Source organism: Henckelia pumila, chromosome 2 (assembly GCF_033568475.1).
Source record: "Henckelia pumila isolate YLH828 chromosome 2, ASM3356847v2, whole genome shotgun sequence".
Taxonomy (NCBI): Eukaryota; Viridiplantae; Streptophyta; class Magnoliopsida; order Lamiales; family Gesneriaceae; genus Henckelia; species Henckelia pumila.
The window spans coordinates 186002556-186023157 of NC_133121.1; the positions used below are offsets into that span (position 1 = coordinate 186002556).

General features: G+C 35.0%; 1 protein-coding gene across 1 annotated transcript; it reads left to right on the forward strand.

The window, feature by feature from the left end:
• The first annotated feature begins 5019 nt into the window (after nucleotides 1-5019).
• LOC140884948 (vacuolar-sorting protein BRO1-like) lies at nucleotides 5020-18204 on the forward strand. Its single transcript, XM_073291857.1, has 9 exons — nucleotides 5020-5472; nucleotides 6316-6623; nucleotides 7085-8038; nucleotides 9042-9131; nucleotides 9696-9764; nucleotides 10200-10340; nucleotides 15727-15775; nucleotides 16607-16710; nucleotides 17363-18204. Exons 1-9 carry the CDS (start codon nucleotides 5109-5111, stop codon nucleotides 17882-17884), a joined length of 2601 nt encoding a protein of 866 aa, XP_073147958.1. The 5' UTR covers nucleotides 5020-5108; the 3' UTR covers nucleotides 17885-18204.
• The last annotated feature ends 2398 nt before the right edge of the window (nucleotides 18205-20602 follow it).

Sequence of the window (20602 nt, forward strand, 5' to 3'; positions counted from 1 at the left end):
AAAGAAAATTGTGGTTAGGGAGTTAAGATAAAGTTTGAAGGGTTGGTAAGGATTTTTAAATCATTTACCCTTATATTAAACTTTAAAAAATATATGTATTTTTAATAATTTTATATTAGGATATAATTATTTAAAAATCCAATAGTAATTTAACAATTTTTTTTAATAAGATATTATAGTTTTAGATGAAATATAAAATTTTAATAAAAAATATTTTTAATGAAAATTTTTTAAGTTTCAAATCGATCTATTCATTCAATAAATCATTTGAAGTTACATTCATCAACCAAGATAAGTAATTATCATCACACCAAAACGCGGGTGAGGGATTAGAAATCTCAAATTGGGCAAGACGGTGCACCATGCGCCACATTATTCCCTCTTCAACAAATAAAACAGAGGCTAAGAAACCTATCCAAAATTATTATTTTTTTTAAAAAAAAACACTCCAAAACATTCGACACTAGGCTGCCTTCCGGGCTAATATTCTTCGTATGTGAGAATTCACTGCTTTGACAGCTATTGAAGAATCAAAAAACTGTGTAGTTTGTTTTGAGTGATATGATAAGTAATCCATAGATAAGTAATATAATGTAAATTAAAAATAAATAAGAAAAAATAGTTAATAAATTATTTGATTTGATGGATATATTATAATTTATTTGATTTATTTGATGTAAAATTATTAATTAATAAATAGATAAATAATATGACAAAAATAAGGCGAAATTGATTGGGATAAGTTATACATAGATTAATAAAACATTCACAAAATCACTTTGAGTCGCAAGCACCAGACCATGATAGGTTGCTAATAATTCAGCGGCCACTACCGCCCTGTATGTCGAATCCCCATCGCTAAAGCAGCACAAATATTTCTCCGATGATCCCGAATAACTTCTCCAACACTAACACGGCCATTCAAAACATTAAACTTCGTATCAACATCAAGTTGAAACTGTCGAACTAGGGGTTTCTTCCACTTTTCGTCTTGATTAGTATGTGTGGACAAAATCTGGACTAAGCTTAAGTACCTTGCGTTGTGAAATTCCTCTAAATAGGGTCGTAGCCAATCAATCTTGATTGAAACCGACTAACGAAGAGTTTGGTGTTTTACACGACAAATTTCTTTTCAAATAGCACAAGCACGTATCACAAAAATACTCAAAATCAGACTTCGTTAGTGTATCAAGCAAATAAGTCTCACAAGAAAGAAAATATAGATTCTTGCACTTTCCAACCTCGGAATCCAGCTATCTGACAAAGCCTTAATAGAAAGACCATTTCCCACTTTCCACATAAGACCTTTTTATATCAGATCTCTATCTCACAAAATCGAACGCAAAATGTAGGATGGTTGATACCCTAAACCGGCATCAATGATGCCCACACTTTTGAAAAAACACGCTTTAAGCACTTGTGCCAAAAGCGAAAGATCACTTAATAATCCGCCACACCTGTTTTGCGCGTAGAGCCCGATTGAATTAAAGAAGGTTACAAAAACCCATTCCCCCATATTGCTTTGGTTTACATAATTTTCTCCATCGAGCCCAATGCATGCCTCCCCCATTTGACTTTGAACTCCACCAAAATTTGGCACAAATTTCTCCAACTCTTGACATGAGGAAATTGGTAATTTAAAGCATGACATTGCATAAAAAGGAATATATTGCAACACAGATTTGATAAGTGTTTATTTCCCATTAGAGAAAAATATCGAAGCCCATCCATTAATTTTTTTTGTAAAGCCTATCTCGAATCCCCGAAAACTAAATAAACTTACTCCTAAGAGAAAAGGTTGACAACCCTAGATAAAGTTCATGCCCACGAACAACTTCAATAGAGAAAATAAGCTGAATTCTTGAGATTGTGTCAGCAGATGCACTCGGACTAAAGGTGAGAGCCGATTTCTCATAATTCACTAGTTGGTCCGAAGCATGTTCATATTTTTTCAAACAATTACGCAGTTGACAGATTTGTGTTCCAAAGAACGAAAAAAAATCAGACTATCGTCGGCAAAAAACAGATGTGATATATAAGTACATGATGATGCAATTTTAACTGATGAGTTTATCATTCTCGGTCTTAGACAGATTTGAAGCGAGACCTTGAGCACATATTGCGAACAGAGAAAGAGGATCGGCCTGTCGAAGTCCTCATTTTCGAGAAATGCTGCCATAAATTGATTTATTAACCCAAATTGAAGCTTTAGGACTTATACACTATCTAAATCAGAACTCCTAGTACACCACAAGAATAAGACAACAAGCCTTATCAATACAATACCATAAAAAATAATACAATGTTTGAATCCTTAGATTCGAACGATAAAAAATATTCTTCAAACGCTATCTGTCTGTAGCGGTCGAGAAGCTTTGATGAAACCTTTGGTCGATCCTAGAAGATTTGTTATATTTATGATAAGCGAGGGTTAGTTTGAGCAGATAAAGATATGACTTTCTTGAGTGCTCAAGTAACTGATAATGCAAACTTGTAAGCGTGAGAGAAAAAGTTATTGCAGAATAATTTAAAATGTTAAGTTACTATCTCTCACATATGCATCCTCTATTTATAGTAACTTTGTCACATTCAAGGTTCGACCGTTAGCTAATCAATGCAAAAACATTGTTGTCGTTGTCTTTTCTTAATCTTTATTCTTTACTATATTATAATAGATAAACTCATTAGAGAAATTAGATTTATCTATTTTAATAGATTTCCAAATTTACTCTTATCATTCAACATATTTAATAATTAAGAGGCAAAAAAGTAAATTATAATTCAAAAACTTCCTACATCCTCTTTCCACTATCTCATTATCTTATTTTTTAGTTACCACTAGATCATTACCTTAATGAAAGAAAAAATTATAAATAAATTCAAATTTATAAAAATATATTTTGTGCACATGCAATGCATGTGCTCGGTGTACTAGTATATATTACGGTTCAATAAATGCGAGATTTGACTATTTCCAAATGTAGAAGTAGGGATGACAATGGGTTGGGTTGCTAAACCCGCCCCGGACGGGGCGAGTTCAAACCCGGTCAAACTAGTTTTGAGATGGGGCGGGTTCAGTTAAACGGGTCCGGAGATGGTACGGGGCGGGTCCCGAGTTTGGGTGGATCAATCCCAGGCCCGCCCCATATATATAAATTTATATAAAATATATAATATAGTATTATATATATACAAAATATACAGTATATATATTCAAAAAATATATATACAGTATTATACAATTTATATACATTTGACATTTCATATAAATAAATAAATAAATATACATGCATGTATATATATTTATATATTATAAATAATAATTTATTCAAGTTATTTTAGTAAATTAAATATTAACGGGTTCGGGTCCAAATCCGGGTTGGACCCGTCGGATTTTGAGGCGAGGCGGGACGGGTCCAAAAAAGAGGTGGGACAGATCCGGGTCCTATTTTTTCTTGGTGGGGCGAGTCTCGGGTTTGACAAAACCCGCCCCGTTGCTATCCCTATGTAGAAGGTAATGATCGCTGATAGACTTTGTATATAAGCTCAGCAATGTGTTTCGGTAACAAATTTTGATTTTCTGAGTGCTCTGTTAGTTGTGCATGTATTGACAATCAACTTTTTTTCTGATAAAGTGTATGGAATGCTCTGTACGTTATGTAGTTTGAATCAGAGAAAATCCCTCAAAACTTATTTTCAAGTATACTTAAAAGAAATTGAGCAGTCGAGTGTTATCTATTACTTGAATGGACGAGTAGATCTTTTTGTAGACTGGTAAGTAGAGAACGCTAAAACTGCTAGAGACCTGTTGAGGACTCTCAACTACTCGAGATCGGGTGACAATTCTTAACTACCTGAGACCGGTTGACAAGGCTTCTTGAGTCTTCAATATGAGTGGTCAAGTACGTATATCACAATGCAAGACAGCTCAATCTACTAGAATGAAATAATTTTTGTTATCATCAAAATTAAGAGATCTAACATAGTAGTAATATACTAAACTTTTGAAGTCTTACATGTTCCTTAGAGACAACTCATTCACCCATTGTTCAATTTTATTTGTCCAATAATAATAATAAGAGAAAATGATTTTTTTGGTCTATTAACTTGTTCATTTTTGGGTTTAAGTCCATTGACATTTTGAAGTTTGGTTTTGGTACACTAATTTTTAATTTTCGATTATTTTAGTCTAATTTCGAATAAATGCAACAAGAAAAAAATATCAAGAAATAAATAAAAAAAAGTAAAATCTTACATCATGTTCGACTCGCACCATCTTTGTTGGATGGAGTAGATTAGGTTTAAATAAAATTTGGAGAAGAATACGAGGCCAAATTTTGGAACCATGGGGTTTAAAACCTTGGGGAAGAATCAAATCTATTAAGATAGGTTAGATCAGTTGAAAATGTGAGAATTAAAGTTTTCAACGGGCTAACAGATAAATTCTGTTGGCTTTAACACTAAATTGGACGAAAAAGATCAATCACATAAAATAAAAAATAACAAAAAACGGAAGACCCAATTGAATATATCGAAAAAGAAGAAACAACCAAAATACAAATTTACATTTGCCCAAAATAATAAATTAAAATTTATGTGACATACCAAAATTTATCGTGTATTTTAAATTATAATAGTTAAATAATGAGGTTATTATTATTATATAAGATATACGAAATACGATTAAATATTATAATATACTTATTATAGTAGTTAATGTAAAAAAGAACGGACGATAAGTTTTGAAAATTAACTCAAATTAAACTTATTATAGTAGTTAATGTAAAAAAGACGGATGATAAGTTTTGAAAATTAACTCAAATTAAAGAAGAGTAATGTTGACAAATAGCTAAATAAAATGATTAGTTGGAGTGTGATTAACAAATTATGGATGTTAAATAACATTTTCTTATAAAAAAAAATGTTTTGCGTGTGCATTTTTTTTATTTTAATTTAATAAATAAAATATGTTTGCTATAGCCTATAGTCCGATGTATTGCTTTCTAACGAAGGAAAAATATTCAATAATCAGACTTATATCAGGCTCCAAATAATTGGTTCGAACTCCATTTATTTTCTGGCTGTGCTCGGATCCACCGCCACCGATCATGGCGGCTCCGTCTTCCACCACCAACATTATGCTGGCGATATTCGAGAAGAAAACCAACTCGCTCGATTTCTACAGGCCACTGCGCAATTTCATAGTGATTAACTATTCCGAGCGCGAGGCGCAGAATATGGAGGACGATCTTCAGACATTGAAGCAATTCCGCTCCGACATCGAACGCGGCGGAGCATCCGATTCGCTGTCGGCGCGTCGTGACCTGCTGCAGAACTACTATAAAGCTCTCTGCGCCGTGGAGTCTAGGTTTCCGATTTCTGCCGATAAGGATCATGTCAACACCGTGACGTTCACGTGGTTCGACGCCTTTAAAAACAAGCAGAAGGCTTCGCAGCAAAATATCCATTTGGGTAGGTAATTGTTTGATGGATCATTTGTTTTTCTATATGTTTTTTTCATTGTCGACATTGAGAGATTGTGGCGTGCTGAATATTGTGAACTTTTTTTGGAAATTAAGTAAATATGGTGGAGTTTGACATAGGAACTGATTGATTTTTCGTGACCTTCGGATTGTCTCAAGTTATACATGGTTGATTGTACTATCTGTAATGCACAGGTCATCCATGAAAGAGTACAAAGTCTAATTGCAAGTTACCACATGAGGTTCTATTTTTTTGCAAGGAATTCAAGGGTTTAAGTTTCCGATGTTTAATTGTGCAAAAGAGTATAGACGTGGAAACTTAAATACTTTTATATGCTTCCATTTCTGGGCATAAATTATTTGAGAATCATTAGTACCAATCCGAACATCTTGATTTCTTTTGACTGCGTTTGCCTCAGAAAAATTGATAATTTTCCAATCTAAATATTTTCTACTGGCGGTTCTTTCCATGGATAGGATATCGACTTTTCCTAGAAAATTATTGATAGAAACACACCTCACCATATTAAAAAGGTCTCTTTTTGTTTGTTATAAGAAATCTCTTGGTTGTTCTTATTTCCTTGAAATCGAGATTTGAAAAAAGCATTCTGTTTTATTTTCACAATCATAATTAAAAAAATTATATGACAGAAGATCATATCTACAGCATTTTTGAAAATTTTCTTTTTTATTCGATAATGAATAAACTTCAATATTTTTTTGGAATCAATTAATTCACGCACTAAAGTTATATAAAGTTCTTATTTTCTAAGAAATATTTTGTAGTTGTGAAATGAATACATCAACTTTAACATTTATTTTCTTTATATAGAAAAAGCTGCAGTCTTGTTTAATTTGGGTGCTGTCCATAGCCAAATTGGATTAAGTTCTGATCGGTCTGTGGTAGAGGGGAGGAGACAGGCTTCACATTCATTTATTGCAGCAGCTGGTGCGTTTGCATTTTTGAGGGACAATGTAGCTATGAAGGCATCAGTAGGAAGCTCTACAACGCTCGATGTGTCAGTAGAGTGTGCTGGAATGTTGGAGCGGCTAATGTTAGCTCAGGCTCAGGAGTGTGTATATGAGAATACCATAGCAAAAGGAAGCAGTGCAGGTGTCTGTGCAAAGATCTCAAGACAGGTACTGGATTCCTCCTTTGTTTCATGTGTTAAAGATGAGTTTGGACTGCTTCCTGTTGTTTTCATGATGTGCAGTAGCTAAATAACACCCTTTCATAATTATGTTTCTCAAGGAAATGCTATGGTTCCATCTTTTTTTTTTCAATTGACTTTAATTGAATATGACTCAAGATTCAAGCACAGATGTATTGGACACCCAATGGTCTCGCAAGATGTGTGTATATATATATATATAGAAATTTTCAGCTGCCCAACAATTTCTCCCCACTTCATGCCCGACCACACCACTAAAACCCACCACCGGGTTTTAGTGGTCAGGGATGAAGTGGGAAGGAATTTGTTGGGCAGCTGAAAACTTCTCTCTATGTGTGTGTGTGTGTATATATATATATATATATTGGTTTGGTTTAATGATTTATCTCTGGAGTCATTTCATTTGAACTCTAATTGGCATGATTGCAGGCTGGAATATTCTATGAGGAAGCTTTAGCAGCACTGAATGCTGCTCCTTTGAACCAACACTTTGACAAGCCCTGGATTGCTCATGTTCATCTTAAGGCAGCTTTGTTTTATGCAGAGGCTTGCTATAGATATAGTTTAGAGCTGCATGGGAAAGAAGAGATTGCTGAGGAGATTGCACGGTTGAAAAGCGGGGTTAATGCTCTGTCTGATGCAAAAAAGTCATCTCCCAGAGGGGCAGCTCAGCAGCTGTTGGATGCTATGAATAAATTAGAAACTAATTTAAACCAAAACTTGGAGAGGGCCATTAAGGAGAATGATAGAGTGTACCTAATGAGGGTTCCTCCAGCTAGTTCTTTACCACCACTTCCCACCTTTTCCATGGTTAAGCCTATGCCAATGAATGAGGTGTTGGATGCTAGCAGCGGGAAGATGTTTGCGAGTCTTGTTCCCGACAGTAGTACAAAATCCCTTTCTAGGTATACTGAAATGGTAGATGATATCATTAGGACGCAGGCTGAGAAGTTGCTACAGGGAAGTGAACTAGCTCGTGTGAGACTGAAGGAAATGGATTTGCCTGATTCAATTCTTGCTTTGGAAGGGAATTTCAACCTGCCAGTGGCTTTAAAAGAAGACGTAGAGGCTGTACAGATTTGTGGGGGACCAGCTGCTTTGGAAGGCGAACTTCAGCAACTTAAAGATTTAAGGAGAGTAAACCAGGAATTGTTGGTTCAGACAGAGGAGCAGTTGCAGAAAGAGGCAGCAGAGGATGTGAGGTTCAGAAACCAATTTGGAACTCGGTGGACCAGGCCACAATCTAGTACCTTGACAAAAAATTTGCAGGACAGGTTAAATCGGTTTGCAGCAAATTTGAAGCAAGCTGCTGAAAGCGATGCTCGGATTGAGAGATCTGCAAGAGAACATTCAGCATTTATGTCAATCCTTGACTGCCGTCCGGTAAGCTTTTGAACTTCTCTCAGGTGAAATTTAGCTGGCTACACAATGCTCAAAGTTTTAGGTCAGCTTGATTATTGTATCTAGTTTTGTGAATTGTTGTTGTATGTTTCGTGAAAGGGACATCTTAGAAATCTAAAAGACATTTGATTCTTTGTAGCTATACTTTTGCTTGTTTGTTCAGGGTTTTAAGTTCATATCTAGAATATATATATAATATTATATATATATATATATATATATATATATATATAAATTTTCAGCTGCTCAACCAATGATGCCCAACCCATCCCCGACAACTAAAACCCGGTAGTGGGTTTTAGTGGTCGGGGACGAGTTGGGCAGGAATGGTTGGGCAGCTGAAAATTACTCTATATATATATATATAAATTTTTAGCTGCCCAACCAATGATGCCCAACCCATCCCCGACAACTAAAACCCGGTAGTGGGTTTTAGTGGTCGGGGACGAGTTGAGCAGGAATGGTTGGGCAGCTGAAAATTACTCTATATATATATATGTGTATATATATATATCAATGTGTTGCATGTTTGCACTTTGTGATATAGTAGGAGGAGACGGGCTGCCGCAAGTTGAAATCACCGGAGTTTTATTATTTTTTCGATCCTTTTCCAACCCTATAAATGCAGGTTGGATTAGATTGTGTTGGTTAACTGTCCAAGCCGCTACTATGAATCGCAGTTGGATTTTTTTTTCAATCCATAACTCATACAATCATTATCTAGTTTGTGATTCTGTCATTTGTAACTGTACTTTTCCGCGAGTATCACAATCAACTAAAAGCAAATAATAAAAGGTAGAAAAAATGAAATCATTGTCTATCATTTTGTTATTTGATTAATAATTGCTTTCGTCTGTTATAATAGTCATCCAGATTTGGAAATGCATCTATGCAGTGCTTCATTGTTTTAATAATGATGGATATGCAGTTTTCCTATGAAACCAATGACAGATGTCCTTATGTCTGGGTGTTTACTTTTTGATAGATTGAATCTGCCCTGCCAAGTCTTGCAAGGCCTATAATGTCACTGGATGCTAATGAAGATTCTATAGTGGGAGCCCTGAAGCATAGCTTGGTAATTCAATACATCTGAGGATGTATATATCCTATTAAATATTCTGTCCCAACTTCTCTATGTGCTTTTTTTTTATATAAAAAAAAATTAGTTTTATTGATATCTATTTACTTATTGATGATATCTTTCGCAATAACTAGGGATGCTTATCTTAATATATAGAAAACATGAAATTAAAACGATTTTAGTCTTAGCATACGGCTAAGTTGTGTGCTGTGTAACATTGAATATCTTCCTTCAAAGATGCAGATGCGGAAAGTAGTTGTAGTGTTATGGACTGCTTTCATTTGTTGTTATTGATGCCTCACATGATTTTTCATATTATGTTTGTATTCTACTTGTCATTAAACTTTAATACCTTTTTAAAAATTAAATGAATTTTTCAATTGTGGAAGTACCTTTGTTAGAAATATTAGTTTTACGCATGAAAAATTCTTTATTACTTTATTTATTATTTTGTTACATCTATTCTTGTACCTCCTCGAATGTTTCAGCATGATGTTAGAACCTTTTTGGGGTATGAGCTGTATTAAAATGCTTATGATTAGTTTCATGTTTTTGCAGAGGCAAGTGGAAACCCTTGGAGCTCAGAGGGCGGGTCTTGAAGACATGCTGAAAGAGATGAAGAGGAAGGTAAGATGGGGCTAGCTCTTTATTGATCATGTTTTTGTTAAGTTTGCTTGGTGAAATTGCACTGGGTGGTGATGCTTTTGTTCTCCATCTCCAGTTTGTCTGGTCTATTATCTACCATATGTAAAGATCTTTAGAAACTACATCTACTCTTGTGATCGCATTATTCAGTGTTTTAGGGTTTCAGTTTTGTGGTTCAGATGTTTTTGTGAATTTTGGCTCATAGCTTTTTGCATTTCAATGTCCATTTAGCTAGAAACGTTAAATGATGGAGTTCATTTCAAATGTTTATAACTGGAGTGCACTATTGTGAAATAAACATAGATAGTAATGTTTGATTTACCCTTCGATTCTCTTTGATTACCTGCTTTATAGATTTTGTTCTTACCCTGAACAATGTTGAGTATTTAGTTTGACTTGCTGTACTTATGGATGTAGGATGATATACTACCCAAGTTGATGAACTCCACTGGTTCCCACGAGGATCTGTTTAGAAAGGAGATATCGAAGTACGATCACGTTTGTCAAGACATTGCTCAAAACCTTGAAGCTCAAGAACAACTGTTAAGACACATACAGGTCCGAATTTTGTTTACCATATCGATAGCAATCTTAGAATTGTGGTAGTGTTCATGTAGGAGAATGAGAAGGGTCTCAGATTCTTTATTCCTTCGACCTCTAAATTAAAAATTTTCAATTGACTTTGACTTTGACTTTTTTGTGGCTAGTTTGCTTACTGTTGAAATATATAGAGAAAGAAAGAATTGGGAATTGATTCACGTTATATTATTCATCTAGGCATAGGTATTTATATACATCACATAGCCTATACAAGGAAAGTTCTAACTTAGGAAAATATATATACAATCAATCCTTAACCATCTAATTTATTTACTTCCTAATTAGTATTATTCTGTAACACTCTCCCTCAAGTTGGAGCATAGATGTTAATCATGCCCAACTTGTTGCATAGATAATCAACTCTAACTCCATTGAGTGCCTTTGTGAAGATATTCCCCAACTGTTCTCCTGTTTTCATATAACCTGTAGAAATCAAGCCTTGCTGGATTTTCTCACGAACAAAGTGACAATCAATCTCAATATGCTTAGTTCTCTCATGAAAAACTGGATTGGATGCGATGTGAAGTGCAGCTTGGTTATCACACCATAGCTAGGGTGGCATAGAAACCTCGAAACCTACTTCCTTGAGAAGTTGATATATCCACATGATTTCACAAACAGACTTGGCCATAGCCCTGTACTCAGATTCAGCACTGGATCGTGAGACCACATTTTGTTTCTTACTTTTCCATGAGACCAAGTTTCCACCAACAAAAACACAATATCCAGAAGTTGATCTTCGATCTTCTTTAGATCCTGCCCAATCAGCATCCTAGAAACACTCAATTCTAGTGTGACCATAATTAGCATACAAAATTCCACGCCCAGGTGCTCCTTTTAAGTAGCATAAAATTTGTTCCACAACCTTCCAGTGATCAATGGTTGGAGATGCCATATACTGACTTACCACACTGACTGAGTAGGCAATATCTGGTCTTGTCACAGTGAGATAATTCAGTTTTCCGACTAGTCTTCGATATCTTTCAGGATCTTCAAATAAATCACCATCTTTAGTGAGCTGCATGCCAGGAATCATTGGGGTGCTGCATGGTTTAACTCCCAACTTTCCTTTTTCAGATAGCAAGTCAAGCACATACTTTCTTTGAGACAATAATATTCCCTTCTTGCTCCTGGTCACTTCAACACCTAAGAAATAACGCAACATTCCTAGGTCTTTGGTATGAAACTGAGTGTGAAGAAAGGTTTTTAGAGATAAAATTCCTGCAGAGTCACTGCCTGTAATGACAATATCATCTACATACACAACTAATAGAATGATGCCACTATCAGATTGTTTGTAGAAAACATGCCACTATCAGAGTGTTTGTAGAAAACAGAGTGATCGGACTTACTCTTATCAGTCTTATGCATACCAAAAGTCTCAACAGCCTGACTGAACTTGCCAAACCATGCACGAGGACTTTGTTTCAAGCCATACAAGGATTTATGAAGGCGACATCTTTCATCCCATACTCCCCCTGAGCAACAAAACCGGGTGGTTGCTCCATATAAACTTCTTCCTGAAGGTCTCCATGAAGAAAAGCATTCTTAATATCCAACTGATGCAAAGGCCAGTGATGAGTGGCTGCCATGGAAATAAACAATCTGACAGAAGTAAGCTTAGCCACCGGAGAAAAAGTATCAAAATAATCCACTCCATATGTCTGAGCATAGCCCTTAGCAACAAGACGAGCTTTCAATCTAGCTACAGAGCCATCCGGATTCATTTTCACTGCAAACACCCATTTACATCCAATAGTCTGTTTTCCCACAGGCAAATCTGCTAAGGTCCAAGTACAATTATCCTCCAAAGCATTCATCTCCTCAATCATAGCATTACGCCAACCAGAATGACCTAAAGCTTCACGAACAGTTTTAGGGATAGACACAGAATCTATGGATGCAATAAAAGAATAAGAAGAAGGAGACAAATGATTATAGGACACAAAAGACGAGATGGGATACGTACAGGTACGTTTTACCTTTCCGAAGAGCAATGGGAAGATCATCACTGGGGGCCGGATCTTGTGCTGAAGGTACTGGCTCATTAGAACATGAACTGGGAGGTTCGGGGACAGGTGCAAAAGTATGCTCAGTAGCAGCGGGAGCAGAAGATCTGAGTCGGCTAGTGTAGGTTTGGGTAATGGCCGGTTTGACAGAGATTGATGTAGGAGGAGCCAAAGAATGAATAACTGGATAGATAAGCAAATCGTCATCCTCTCCCTGAGGAATAGGTTCTGAAGAAAACTGTGTATGCTCCAAAAAAGTCACATCAGCTGATACAAGATACCTGTTAAGACTAGGACAATAACATCTATAACCTTTTTGTACACGAGAATATCCCAGAAAGATACATTTCAAAGATTTTGGATCCAATTTAGTAACATGGGGGCGGACATCTCTAACAAAACAAGTACAACTAAATATCCTGGATTGAATGGGAAACAATGCTTTGTTAGGAAAAAGAACAAAGAAAGGAATTTCATTAGACAAAACAGAAGAAGACATTCTATTAATCAAGAAACAAGCTGTGGCAACAGCATCAGCCCAGAAATATTTGGGAACCTGCTTTTGAAATAACAAGGCTCTGGCCGTTTCAAGCAGGTGTCTATTCTTTCTTTCAGAAACACCATTTTGTGATGGTGTATCAACACACGATGTTTGGTGAAGAATACCATGTTGAAGCATGTAATTTTGAAAATTTCCTGATAAATATTCCTTAGCATTATCACTTCTTAAAGTCTGTACAGGCACAGCAAATTGGGTTCGAATTTCAGCACAAAAACTAGAAAAATGGGAAAACAGCTCAGACCGAGTTTTCATAAAATATAACCATGTCATTCGAGAATAGTCATCAACAAAAGTAACAAAATATCGAATTCGAGTCTTAGAAACCACAGGACATGGACCCCAAACATCAGAATGAACTAGCTCAAAAGGAGCAGTAGCTCGTTTATTGACTCTAGGACTGAAGCTAAGACGATGGTGTTTAGCAAACTGACAAGACTCGCAATTGAACGATGACACATCTGAAAACTGAGGACACAGTTTCTTCAATACTTGAAGAGAGGGATGACCCAACCGACAATGTGCTTCAAATGAGGTGGTGACTCCAGGACAAGCAATGGGTTTTGGTACTTGTGTATCAAGATGTAGAGGCCTCCCGATTCATGTCCTTTACCAATAATCGTCTTCGTCACAAGATCCTGAAACACACAATAATCAGGAAAAAATGAGACGCAACAATTCAGACCACGAGTAATTTTACTAACAGAAATCAAATTAAAGGATAATTGAGGCAAGCTAAGAACAGATGACAATGATGGTGAGGGTGTAGGTCGAATTGTTCCGGTCCCAACCACGTAAGAAGTTGAGCCATCAGGCAAGGTAACAGGATTAGAAGACTTTTGTGACTGGAATGTAGAGAAGAGAGCAGAATTACCTGTCATATGATCTGTGGCACCAGAATCAATAACCCATTTGGAGGAGGAGGTAACAAGACATGTTTTGGGTGTACCTGAATTGGCAATGGCAGTAATGGAATTAGATTGAGATGATGAATGCTGGGATGAATTCTGGATCAGTTGAGCATATTCCTCGGCTGATATTGTAACAAAATTTTCTGAGGTAGATGCAACATGAGCAGATTGATTTCTCTTCAATCTTCGACAATCACGCTTGATGTGGCCTGGTTTATGGCAATAGTGACAAATTATTTTTTCTGTTTCCGGATCACGAGTGCCGTTGTTGTTGGAACCTGAATTTGGATTACCACCATTTCTTTGTTGTGGTTTCCCAACTCCTGATGAGTAATTACCACGACTCACAAGAACACTATTCGGTTGAGTAAGCTGAGAAGGTGATGAGTTCTTTGTACGAAGAACTCTACTGAAGGCCTCCTGAAGAGAAGAAATTTCTGATCCTGAGAGAATTTGTGACTTGGCTGTCTCATATTCATATGGAAGACCAGCCAAAAAACTCATCGCAACCATCTTTTCCCGCTGAATTTGTTGTACTGTCACATCTGTACTAAAAGGAAGTAATGTATTTAGTTCTTCATAAGTCTTTTTGAAATCCATGAAGTACTTGGTAAGAGGCTTGTCACCCTTATCTGCCCTGTAAAATGCTTTACACACATCATAAATACGAGAGATGTTTTCCTTCCCAGAGTACAGAAAGTCTAAATACTTCATCAATTCTTTAACAGTGCGGTAGTGAGTTACCATACCAATTACCTCACTATCAATAGAATTACGAATTTGGAGAAATAAACGAGCATCCTCTCGTGCCCATACTCGTTTAGATTCATCATCCTTAGGAGGATCATCTGTCAAATGAGTATCCTTGGCAGTACTCAGTAAATATAACTCAATAGTCTGTCGCCAATTCAGATAATTTGTACCATCAAGTTTGTGATCCGTGATTTTTGACATAATTGGAATTACTTCCGATAGATTCCCAAGTTTCTTTTCACCCTCAGTCATATTTATCAACAAGAATATAGGTCACAACTCAGAACCAGAGAAAAGAAGTGAAAAATAACTGAGTTACCAATAGAGCAGTAGGCTGTCCAGACAAACAGTGGCTGCAGAGAACCCAAACAACACTTGATAGACTGGGTGTTGTAAAAAAAATTGCTGATCAGCGGCAGACGCTCCTTTCTGAGTGGCGGTGACGACCGGTGTTGTTGAACAAATTCCGGCAGCTTTGTACTCTCACCCAAACACTCAGAATTTCAAATTCCCACAATTTCTGGCTTTGATACCATGTTGAAATATATAGAGAAAGAAAGAATTGGGAATTGATTCACGTTATATTATTCATCTAGGCATAGGTATTTATATACATCACATAGCCTATACAAGGAAAGTTCTAACTTAGAAAAATATATATACAATCAATCCTTAACCATCTAATTTATTTACTTCCTAATTAGTATTATTCTGTAACACTTACTATGCTTGTTTATAGGGCCATCATAATTATTTTTGTAAAAATGCATGGAATCTACTTGATTATGGCTGTCCTGCTTTGTTGCCATGAAGATAGCTATGTCGTTGGTTGAAGTAATCGTCAAGGAAAATAGGCATACTAATTAGTCGACTGCTTATTATACAGTGTCCCTTCCTCATGCCATACAATTTCATGCTGATAATATTTGTATTGTTTTTATTTAAATCTTCTGTATGATTTGTCAGTCTTTATCATACCTAAAGGTATCTTTCAAGCTGTGTCTTCTGCCTTCATCTGATTTATATGTTTCCATCTTAGAAATCATTTGCTGTGGATTGTTGCACGTGTTTAAAAAATCGAAACATCTAAGATGATGTTTATTCCCTTACAGTCCCAAAATGATGAGTTTGCCGCTATCTTTAACGTTGAAGATTATAAAGGTATGCCATTCTGCATACTATCTGCATTGTGCTGTTTGTTCTAGATACGCTGTTGGGGAACCTGTGCATTGCCTTGTCAAGAACTCTTGACTTTGTTAGAAATCTGTTTACTTAATGTAACCAGATAATTTTTTCTATTGATGAATCTTTCCTTGAAGAGAATAAGCAGTAGCCTTAGGTTATTTGTGCAGTAATTTAGTGTCTAATGATTTAGCATGAAATCAAATGGGTCTCAACTTTATCAAAGAATAACATGAACTTTTTCTAAATCAAGCTAAGTGCATTTCATGCATCTCCCTTTGAGGGGCAATAAACTATGTAGGTCGACAGGCTTGTTACCTATTTATTGGGTAATGGACACCAACACTCCCTGAGTTTTTGTCTCATTGCATGAACGCTTTCTGAGATTGGGTCTAATCGTATAAACATTCCTTGGATTTCTAATTCTAAGGTTAAACCCCTTCAAACAATGTTGTAAATATAAGTCAAATTAACATCCAAGGATGTCCTATTCGTTTTCAAATATCAGTAGGTGTTTTATAATTAGGCTCTACAGAGAACTCAAGGAATTCCCATGTTATTTGCCTATTTGTTTATATTTTCTTAAAGTATTTCTTATTTTGCTAACCTTTTTTAGATTCTCTGGGGGTGATGATCCTAGGATGTATTTAGCTTTACTCGTTGAACTATCAAGGCATCATTATAATACTAATAAGCAGGAAAACTGTTTCTTCCTTATGCGAAACATGTGACACTTGGCTATTAAATTACACGAAGCAATTTTAGTCTATTTTCCAATAGATACTCTGTATGATATTTTATGACCCTCAGCATCTCGTGAGAGGAGCTATAAACAGATCGAAGCTGCCATCGCCAAATACCGAGAGATCAAGGAGAACATCAATGAAGGGTTGAAGTTTTATGTTACCCTTCAGGTACAAATTTTTTGGTGTCATTATCATTTTCTTTTTTAATGTAGTAGGAATTTTTTTTTTTGAAAGAAGCCTACAATTGAGCTGGTGGGTCAGCACGAGATACATAATCTTCCTTTGTTCTCTTGGACGTATCATTGAAACAAAATAAACTAGAATTTGAGCAGAAAGCCTTCATAGCCGTAGAGCTAAGTACTCTACCAGTTTTCATAGAAGTTTAAACTTGCACTTGCAAAACGCTTTAAGCTGTGGTACAAACAACCTGCTACATATTTTAAGGCAACATTGTGCCAAGCATTAAATCATGGGATGGCCTTGAAGAGGAAGAAAATATGGAGAGTACAAATCTATATGTGACCAACGCTATATGTAAATGACGGCGCTACTGACCCTCAAAACTTACTCTGTCTTTCAATGGCTGGAGGTTTGATTCTCCTTGATCTGATTTATTCCTGGAAAAATAAATGGTTTAGCCTTTCAAATCGAAAGATTGTCTCTGAAGGGAACTGAAGGGTGGTGGGTTGTGATTTATCTGTCTTTGTGGATAGGCACACTGAAATTGCCCAAGTTTTACCATGATACTGTCTTATAATTGTATTATATATTTGTTCTGGAGATAAATTGTGTCATCTCTGATTATGGTTGTATGTAAAAGGACGCAATAACGATCGTGAAGCAGCAGTGCAGTGATTTTGTGATGACTAGAAATATCCAGTGCAGAGAAATGATGGAGGATGTTCAGAGGCAAATGTCAGGCCTGAGCTTCCAAGATGGCAAGAATAATGTCGGTTACACTTATTCTACCATTGGACAACCTCATCAGGCTCCAAGACCTAATCCTCAACATCTGTTAAATACAAATGCGCCCAACTCAACACCAACGTACCAGATGCCTCAGCAGCCAACAATGCCCACATATGCTCAAACTCCTCCTTATGTAACATCTCAACAGCCGCCTCCACAGTATAATGGAGCCGTTTCGAATCCCCCTTACCCACCTCCCCAGCACCAACAGCCCGCACCGAACCATGAATATGGCCAACCTGCATATCCTGGTTGGCATGGCCAGTACTATAACACACCTCCTCAGCAAACAGGAGCTATGCCCCGTCCTCCTTACACCGTTTCTTCTCAACATCCTCCACCTCAAAATCAGAGTGGCTACTACAGACAGTGATGATTTGATCGCATAAAATGGTATGCATTTTCTCACTTTCGAAATCACTCTCTTCTGTCTGGTGCGGTCGAAGGGATCTTATTTTTGTTGAGAGTCTCGACTCCTTTATGTGTTTTGATGTATGCAACATATGTTATGTGCTGTGTATTGCCCGCTTTTCTCCTTTTCCCCTTTGACTTACCCAGACTAACATTGTTTTATAAGATGTATTCATTACATAGTGCACAGAAATGACCTGCTGCTATTTACAGTGTTGTGTGATATACATTCCCGTAGAATCATCATTCAATGTAAAATCTTTTGATTTTTGGGTTGCTTTAGTTTTCAGAGTTTCTATTGTTCTTTCGGTGCAAATTCTCTTTCGGTGCAAATTCGAAGCTGGTGGGATTTGCATGCTAGTGTAAATACTTTATTCATCTGAAAATAATTTCTCTATGCAAAAAAATACGATTCATTTTGGTGGCTCGGGGTAATAGAGGTTTGAACAGACATCGATTTTCACATTTGTGCAGAACTCGAGCATGCTCAATTCTTTTTCTAATCGAGTTTGAACTGAAATGTTTTGTTAATCGTGGCTTACATGTTGCTCTCCCATTTTTTATTTATAATCCGAACATATTTCTAAATTTTTTAAAACAAACCATTTTTGAAAGCAAACCATTAGTTTTTGTGTTGTTTTTGAAAAAAATTAATTTCATGGATAATTTTAAAATTCATCTATCCAAATAAAACCTTCAGTATATGATGTAAAGCAGTAAAAGTTTACTTAAATATGAATAGTTCTTTTGTGAGATTGTCTAATAGAATTTCGGTTTAACTCTACTTATATTTATAATTTAAAATAATATTTTTGATATAAATATTAATACATTTTTTAGTGACTCAAAAAAAGATTTGTATCACAAAATTGATCTGAAATCATTTCACATGAGTTTTTATATACTAGTAAGTACGACGTGCGTTGTATATGTTATACGATCTGAAAAGACAATTTATAAGAAATTAAGGAAAATTAAATATTTATTTAGATTTATTTGGAAAAACAAAATTTTCATTGTTCATTTAATTTTAAATAAAAAAATGCGATGTTCATTCTAAATTTTCGATGTTAAAATGCATTATTAATTTTTCTGCCATTTAATTTTCACTTTTTGGTCATGAATATATTGTTTTTTCGTTTGAGTTTCTTCATTCTTGTATTAAAATCATCATACATCTCACCATCTTGAATCTGTGATAATGTTTTTGGAGATGACTGACTTTGATTCTATTTATGAGGTTTTGTCGTTTTGTTTGCGTTTATTCTTCTCTTATCACCAGTTTGTATTTTACTGTTGTTATTAGTATTTTGTTTTGTATTATCTGTAAAAAAAATTTTTAACTGTTCTGGTTTCTCGAAACCATCCCCAATTATTTTTAGTGTCACATTCTTATATGAGACGAAATTATCTAACTTTAAAAGAAACTTGTGATATTATTTTCTTGGATGATAAAATATGTTTTTTTGCTCCATTGTACATGGTTGCTACAATATAAAACACATAATTATTTGAAATACTATAAGATAATTAAATATAAAAATATTGGAATGAATATTTTAAAATAATTTACAAGTGTACGTATGTGTCGATGTATTTCTAAATAGAACAACCAATAAATGACACTACAACGTCTCTTCAAACAATGTCACTTATTTTGTACGTTTCACTTTGATCTTGGACGATCATTGTTATTGGGTACCTGAAAAAACAATCATAAGAATGTATACACAATAATTAATTTTTTTTTGTTAAGAATCAATATATAGTTTAGCATAGGTGAGTATTTTACGACGCCTTTTATATTGATCTTAACATAATTTTTGCAATTAAATCCACCAAAAGTTTTGATAACATCTTTGTAACAATTATTGCAAGCCTTGTATCACGACAATGCTTTATTTTCAATTTAATTTGTGCTTTCTTTGATTTAATTATACTTGTTATATATGAAGGTTATCTGATCATTGTGAACATGTCAAATTGTTTTAAATTCATTTTAGAATATGAAATTTGATTACTTTTAATTACTTTTGTAGATTTTGAAAATTCACGGGTATTCAATCCAAACTTTTGTATTCTCTATAGAAGTCTAGTAATATTCAAAATAGACTTTTCTAGAGTTTAAAAAAATCAATTGATATTCGTAATTCGACCTTGACTTTTAAAATTTTTACAAAAGTCTACTAGTAGTATTCAAAATTAATCCAATAAACTTGTAACAAATTCATTGAATTTATTAACATAAAAACATTAAATCATAAAGTAAAACTATAAATTATCAATAATATTTTTTCGATCCAACCCAAATATTTGGATGGATTTTTAAAACTCGTTATTCATGTACAAATTTTCTCTTTCTCTTTCTTTCTCCTCTCTTCTCCTTTCCTCTCCTCTCTCCCATCTTCAAAATGTATGTTTATATTTGCACTATTTAATTATCGTTTTTATCTTTGGAATTTTTTCGTTTTCTGGTCGAACAAGGTGCGAATACTTTCTTAAGTCACAAATTTTTTACATAGTTTGAAATCAAAACAAAATTAAAATTATGAGTTTTTTGAATAAGATTATTACGAAAATTATAAAATTTTGTTGCCCATAAAATTGAAAGATGTTAAATTTTTCAATAGATCAAATCTAAATTTTTTTGTTAACTCTTTGAATTTTTTTCTCGTATTTT

Bases quoted from the DNA above. Each gene is read 5' to 3' on its own strand.
- LOC140884948 (XM_073291857.1), top strand. From the start codon at position 5,109: ATGGCGGCTCCGTCTTCCACCACCAACATTATGCTGGCGATATTCGAG. The intron at 5,473-6,315 runs GTAGGTAATTGT...TTCTTTATATAG, and splicing joins GCAGCAAAATATCCATTTGG to AAAAAGCTGCAGTCTTGTTT. The intron at 10,341-15,726 runs GTCCGAATTTTG...ATTCCCTTACAG, and splicing joins AACTGTTAAGACACATACAG to TCCCAAAATGATGAGTTTGC.